The 6145-nt window shown below is 42.9% G+C and overlaps 1 protein-coding gene across 1 annotated transcript in view; it reads right to left on the bottom strand.

Moving 5' to 3' along the window:
* Window positions 1-4242: 4242 nt before the first annotated feature.
* Window positions 4243-6145, bottom strand: part of NSRP1 (nuclear speckle splicing regulatory protein 1) — an 884562-nt gene continuing 882659 nt past the window's right edge. Inside the window, exon 7 of the mRNA XM_044054474.1 lies at window positions 4243-5524. Within this exon, the coding sequence (XP_043910409.1) occupies window positions 4474-5524 (1051 nt within the window). The 3' untranslated portion in view covers window positions 4243-4473. The remainder of the gene's footprint in view (window positions 5525-6145) is intronic.

The raw sequence follows: 6145 nt of genomic DNA, 5'->3' as shown, positions 1-6145 counted from the left end.
AAATATTTTAGAATCTGAGGGATGTTTGGATCAAGGGGATTTAGGCCTTTAGCCTGGTTCCAGGCGCAAAATCTTTTCCATTTGTCTGAATAGGTTTTCCTGGTGCTGGGCCTCCTGGCCTCCAGAATGACATCCATAACACCTTTGGATAAAGGTGTTGGCTGGTTGTTTAGGTAATTTGCCATGCAGCCAGGTTTGAAGTCTTGAGTTGGCTGCGTAGAATCTGACTGTCTCGCTGGGTGAGCAGGTGAGGAATTTGTGGCAAAATCCATGGTGGGCCATGTTCCTTAAAATTGGATACCAATGCTGGCGTGGCCAGTCTGGTGCAACGAGTATCATTTGTAGCCTCTCTAATTTGACTTTCAGCAGTACCTTTGCTAGAAGAGGTAGTGGAGGGAAGGCATACACTGTTAATGTTTTCCAACTGAATGAGACGGCGTCCACTTTCCAAGCTGATGGATGGAAGGTCCTTGTGCAAAATTTTTGAAGTTGGTGGTTGTGGGGGCTTGCAAACAGATCTATGTCTGGGCATCCCCATTTTTGAGCTACCATTGCAAATATATGTGGATCTAGTTTCCATTCGTGTGGATCCATGATGTTTTTGCTTAGGTCGTCTGCCAATGTGTTTTTCTTTCCTGGCAGGAATTGTGCTTGTAATTGAACCTGGTAAGACAGTGCAGTGTTCCACAAGGTCATTGCCTGCCTGCATAGAGGGTAGGAATGTGTGCCCCTTGCTTGTTTATGCACCACATTACTGTGGTATTGTCTGTCTTTATTATTAGTTGTCCTGAGTGTAGAAGGTCCTTGAAAGCTGTTTGGGCATTCTGTACTGCTAGCATTTCTTTTTGATTGATATGCAGATGCCTTTGATCTGGAGTCCATTTGCCATGAATGCACTGCCCTGCCATGTGTGCTCCCCAGGCATAGTCCGATGCATCTGTTGTCATAGTTTGCCTGGCTGTGGGTAAGATGAAAGGCTGACCCTTGTTGAGGTGACATGCCTGTGCCCACCACAGAAACTCCTGCTGAAGGCAGGGAATGAGTGGTATTATTGTTTCCAAGCTGTGGCTGTGTTGAGTTCATACACTTTTCAGGTATCATTGTAATTTCCTCATATGCAGTTTTGCAAATGGTATTAGAAGTATGCAAGATGCCATGAATCCCAAGGCCTGCAGAATTTTTCTTGCAGTAAGTTGGGTCTTTGTTGTCATTATTTTGAAATATTGAATCAGCTGTCGTTGTTTGTCTGGCGTGAGATAAGCCATCTGGGCCGTTGTACTCAAGCTGGCACCCAGGAATATTATGTTTTGTGAGGGCACTAGTTTTGATTTCTTTTAGTTTACTGTGTACCCTAGGCAACTTAGAAGGTGTTTGACAAATGCCAGGTGCTTTAAAAGAATGTCCTTGCTTTCTGCTTGAATAAGGCAGTCGTCCAGGTATGGGTATATTTGAATTCCTCTTTGTCTGCAGCATGCAATTACTGGCGCCAGGCATTTTGTGAAGACCCTGGGCGCAGTAGATAAGCCAAAGGGCAATGCAGAGAATTGATAATGTGTTGAACCTGCAATGAAGCGGAGGTATCTTCTGCAATTTTGTCTGATAGGGACATGCAGGTATGCCTCCTTGAGGTCCAAAGTGACTAGCCAAGCATTCTTGCTCAGCATGGGAAGAAGCTGCTGTAGTGTAAGCATCCTGAATTTTGGTACTTGCAGTAAAGTATTGTCCTTGCTCCTGTGTAGGTACCTGTTGAATGGCTCTCATGTCCATGAGAGCTGTAATTTGTTTTTGTGCCTCTGCCCATTGATTTGGTGGCAGGTTTGGCATTCCTTTGAGCCTTGGTAAGGTATGAAAGTGGAATCTGTATCCTTGAGAGACAATGTTTAGAACCCATTTGTCTTTTGTGATAATGTGCCAGTTGTCTGCAAAAAATGCTAGTTTTCCTCCCAAGGGAGCTTCCAGGAGAGATTTGCTTGGTAGTTTGAGGATAGAGTCATTGTGTTTGTCTTCTGCTAGCTTGAGGCCTGTCTTCTCCTCTTTTCTGGGTGGCAGAACCCCATTGGCGAGGTTTGTAAGGGCCCTGTGACTGACCTCTGCCCCTTGGGCGTCTGTATTTGCCTCTCTGTGATCTGTCTGAAGCTGGAAAGGACCAATTTTTTTGTTGGCCAATTTCTGCTGAAACAAGGGGGTTGTACCTGCAAGAAATCCTTGACAGTTTGCATAGACTTTGCCTTATCCTCCATTTTCTTTAAAACCTCTTCTGCTTTGACACCAAATAATACATCCTGCTGTAAAGGTGCATCCAGTAATTTTGCTTTAACATGGTCAGGGAGGGTTTGTTCTTTTAACCAAGCATGTCTACGTATGACAGAGCCAGTAACAGCTGCTCTCCAGGAAGCTTCCAATGAATCAAATCCGCATTGTAAAGTATGTTTGCTCACCTGTTCAGCTACATGCAACAGATCCTGCATTTCATTGAATTCAGACTTTTCTGAATGTGTGCTCATTTTTTGTTTTAACTGAGACATTAGGAACTGCTGATATTTCAACATGTGAAACTGGCAATTTAATGCTCTCATAGCCAGAGTTGCTGAGGTGTATATTTTCTTTCCCCATCTATCTAGGGCTCTGGAATCCCTTTCAGAGGGCACAGGATTTTTAGCCATAGAAGATTTTGCTCCCTTAGGACCCTGGGAAATTGTTTCTGGGTCAGCTACAGGGCTTTTATAAAGGTATTTGTGTGAGTCAGGTACTCTGTAGTATCTGTCTGGTTTGGCTGGAGCAGGAGGTAGAGAATCTGGATTTAAACTACACTCCAAGCAAACATCATCCACAATATCTAAAACAGGAGGGATAGCAAGAGGTCTGTGCTGGGGTAGTAAAAGGAACTCACGGAGCCTTTTCTTAGAATCTGAGTAATCCTGGCCTTCCCAGTGGAAATGTTCCCTCATGGTATGTAAAGTTTCCCCAAGGGAGTAGTCTTCAGTGGCAGATGCTGAGGGAATAGAGTCTTCAGCATCAGAGTCTTCATGAGGTGGAAAAGTGTAATCCTGTTCCTCAGATGAATCTGAGGAGAGTGAAACCTGGTCAGAGGATGCATAATCCTCCTCTTGTCTTGGTCTTTTATCAGGAGGGGGATGGGAATCCCTGATAAGGGTAATCAAATCTTCAGCCATCTTAAGCATCTGTTTCTTAGGCATGGGGCCTTGAACTGTATACTGATGTACAGTTTTCTTAGGTTTTAAAGGAGTTTTAAGCTTAGCAAAAGATTTAATGGTGAGTGTAGTCGGTCTGAAGACACCTTCTGCAACCGAAGGTGTTTTCGCTGCACCGGTGTCTACTTCTGCTCCGGCGTCGGTAGGTGGCTGCATCGGCTTAGTAGGCTCTGCTTGAGAATCTGCAGCTGTCTGGGGTTCCAGTTCTGCGGTCAGGTGCTGCGTAGGCGCCTCACTGAAAACCAGAGAACCGACGACAGGCCCAGCTGAGGCCTCGGAGTCTGACTTGGTCCTAGGCTGCCTGTCCTTATCCTTGCGTTTTTTGTGTGTGGCGGTCGTCAACTGCTCCAACGGCATGATATAATTAAATTTCCTACCAAAATAATGCCGTGCGAAGTCAAAACGGAGTTTGATAGTTCCTTTATTAAACCTAGCGCAAAACCGACATCCTGTGACATCGTGGTCTGGGCCTAGGTAAGGAATACAATAGGAATGGAAGTCCTTATGAGGTATTTGCTTCCCACAAGAAATGCAATTGTTAACTTTTTCTGACATCGGACTGAGGCAAGAAAATGTTCCCCAATGGGGTACTTAGCTTTATTGAAGACTTCGGACTGAAATTCAAATTGAAAATCTCAGGTGTCGGCCGACCGGCACTTGCAAAACGCTTCTGCTTTGGGCACCGTGCGGCAAGAAAGACTGAAGAAAATGGTGTCGGATGCCTCTTATATACCCCTGGCGCACTGACGTCAAGGAAGAAGCGACAGCAACCGATGCCGGACCAAGACTTTGGAATTCGGGCCGACTGCGGGACTGCCTGACGGCAGGATAACCCACGTGTCATGACTGTAGCAGGGTAACACGATGAACATCAACCATTTTATACTTACTTGTAAACATGGTACAGCATCCAGCTTATTTTTAACACAAAACTTATGCATGTGTGTGAAATAAAACTCCACTGTGAAGCAAGGCTCTGATATGTTGCTGCCTATAGGTCCTCATCACCAAATGAAACGACTACACAATATCAATTATATTGTTTTTTAATCAACAATTTAAATGCTATGGTTAGGCCACTGAAATACCCAGCCTCTTTTGATAACATCTCAGATTGTGATGCTCTCCCTGTATCTGGAACTGAAGCCAGTACAGATAATGATGACAATTAACAGATTTTATTTAACAGACCAGAATCAAGTGAAGAAAAGCAATCCATATTGTAACTTTCTACAGTACTGGAAAAAATGAACAAGAGCATCTAGTCCTCCTCCTTCTCAATATAAGATTTGTTTGCCAAGCGGGAAAGTTGCCTGGCAAAGAAGCGTTCCCTTGCAGTCATCACAGTCTCCTCAGTGCTGCGCTTACTAAATTTACTGGGCTGGCTTTTGGTTGACCCAGAGGACACATCTTCATCTTCTTTTTCAGGAGCAACTTTATGTTTCAGCTCTGAAGATCCAACAGAATCTCTATGCTTTTCTTTTTCTGATGGTCTAGTGGAGTCCTTATGCCTTTCTTTCTCAGTTGTAGCGGACTTACTATCCCTCCTAAGACTGTCATTGTTTCTTTTTTCATTTTCTTCAGGCTTCTCCTCTCTGTTTTTCTCTTGCGTACGACCATCTGTCAGACTGGATCTGCTTTTCTCTTGTCCCCTTTCACTATACTTATCATGTTTGTCTTCTGCTTGTCTTTCCAGTCTTTTGTCCATATATCTTTCTTCTCTTTCCTTTTCTCTTCTATGTTCTTTATATTTTTTCTCTTTATCTTTTGATCTGTTTTCTTGTTCGTCCTTATTTTTGTCCTTTATCTCATAGTCCCTCTCCCTCTGTCTACTTTCCCTTTCTCTGTCCCTACTTGATTTATATGTATCTGTCCCTCTTTCATATTCACTGTCTTTATATTTTTCTGCCTTATGTTTATCTTTATAGCCAGAGCTTTCCTTATTTCTTAGACTGCTGTCCTGTTCATTCTTTAACTCTGCTGCCTTTTGGTTGTCCCTCTGAAGATGGTCTCTTTGATCATCACTAGAAGATCCTCGTGAGGATGCCTGCTTTTGGGTTCCATGCTTGTTTGTATCAGCTTCACTACCATCAGAATGTTCTTCATTCCCTCTATCTTTAGAACACAATTTCTTTTTACTTTTAGATTGTTCTTCTTCATCATCACTATCAATTTCAAAATCACTATCAGCATCTAAATTTTCCAGTGCAGGCTCTGGTGTCTCAGACCTATTCTTTTCATTTTTTAGCTTTTCCTTGTTGTCACTACTGAAAACTTCAGCAGAACAAACGCTGGACTCCTTTTCTTTTACTCTGAAAAAAAAAAATTAAGGTCAGAAATATTTTCAAACAAGAAGCTTAAAAAAATAACCATAGTTCGAATAGTTACTAAAGGGAACTTAGATTAACCTCTTTTATATTACAAAATCAGAAACACCACAAGATAGAGCTGAGGAAATCTGCAGGGGGAAGACACACTCAAATCAGAATAGAAACACCACAACATAGATTGGAGGAAATCTGCAGGGGGGAAGACACAATCAAATCAGAATAAGAAGTGGAATTCTGATTACCACCAAGCCACTGCTGGGTAAAAATAATTTGTAAAAGGCTCAGACTACACAGTTTCACAAGTTTAGCATAGTGTTTTCTGGTATGCAAAGGATGCAGTAAGGTTTTAAAAGTGAAGTACAGCTCTGAACACTAACACACACACACTTTATTAGGCAACCCAGTTAAAAATTCTCCCAGAACCTGGCTCTGTAGCCTCATACTCCCATCTGCATCTGAGACAGCCATGTTTGTAACGGCAGCAATTCACACTATTAACAGGAAGGAGTGCTAGTCTCATTGTATAAACACCCAAAAGTAATAACAGCATAATGTAATGAGGTGGAGCACCAGGAGACAATGGCAACATCTCTTGCACTGAGG

The sequence above is a fragment of the Protopterus annectens genome, chromosome 13.part0 (assembly GCF_019279795.1).
Source record: "Protopterus annectens isolate FY-2018-M chromosome 13.part0, PAN1.0, whole genome shotgun sequence".
Taxonomy (NCBI): Eukaryota; Metazoa; Chordata; order Ceratodontiformes; family Protopteridae; genus Protopterus; species Protopterus annectens.
Note: the sequence above shows the minus strand (reverse complement) of the source record. Positions and strands in the feature narration are given on the sequence as shown.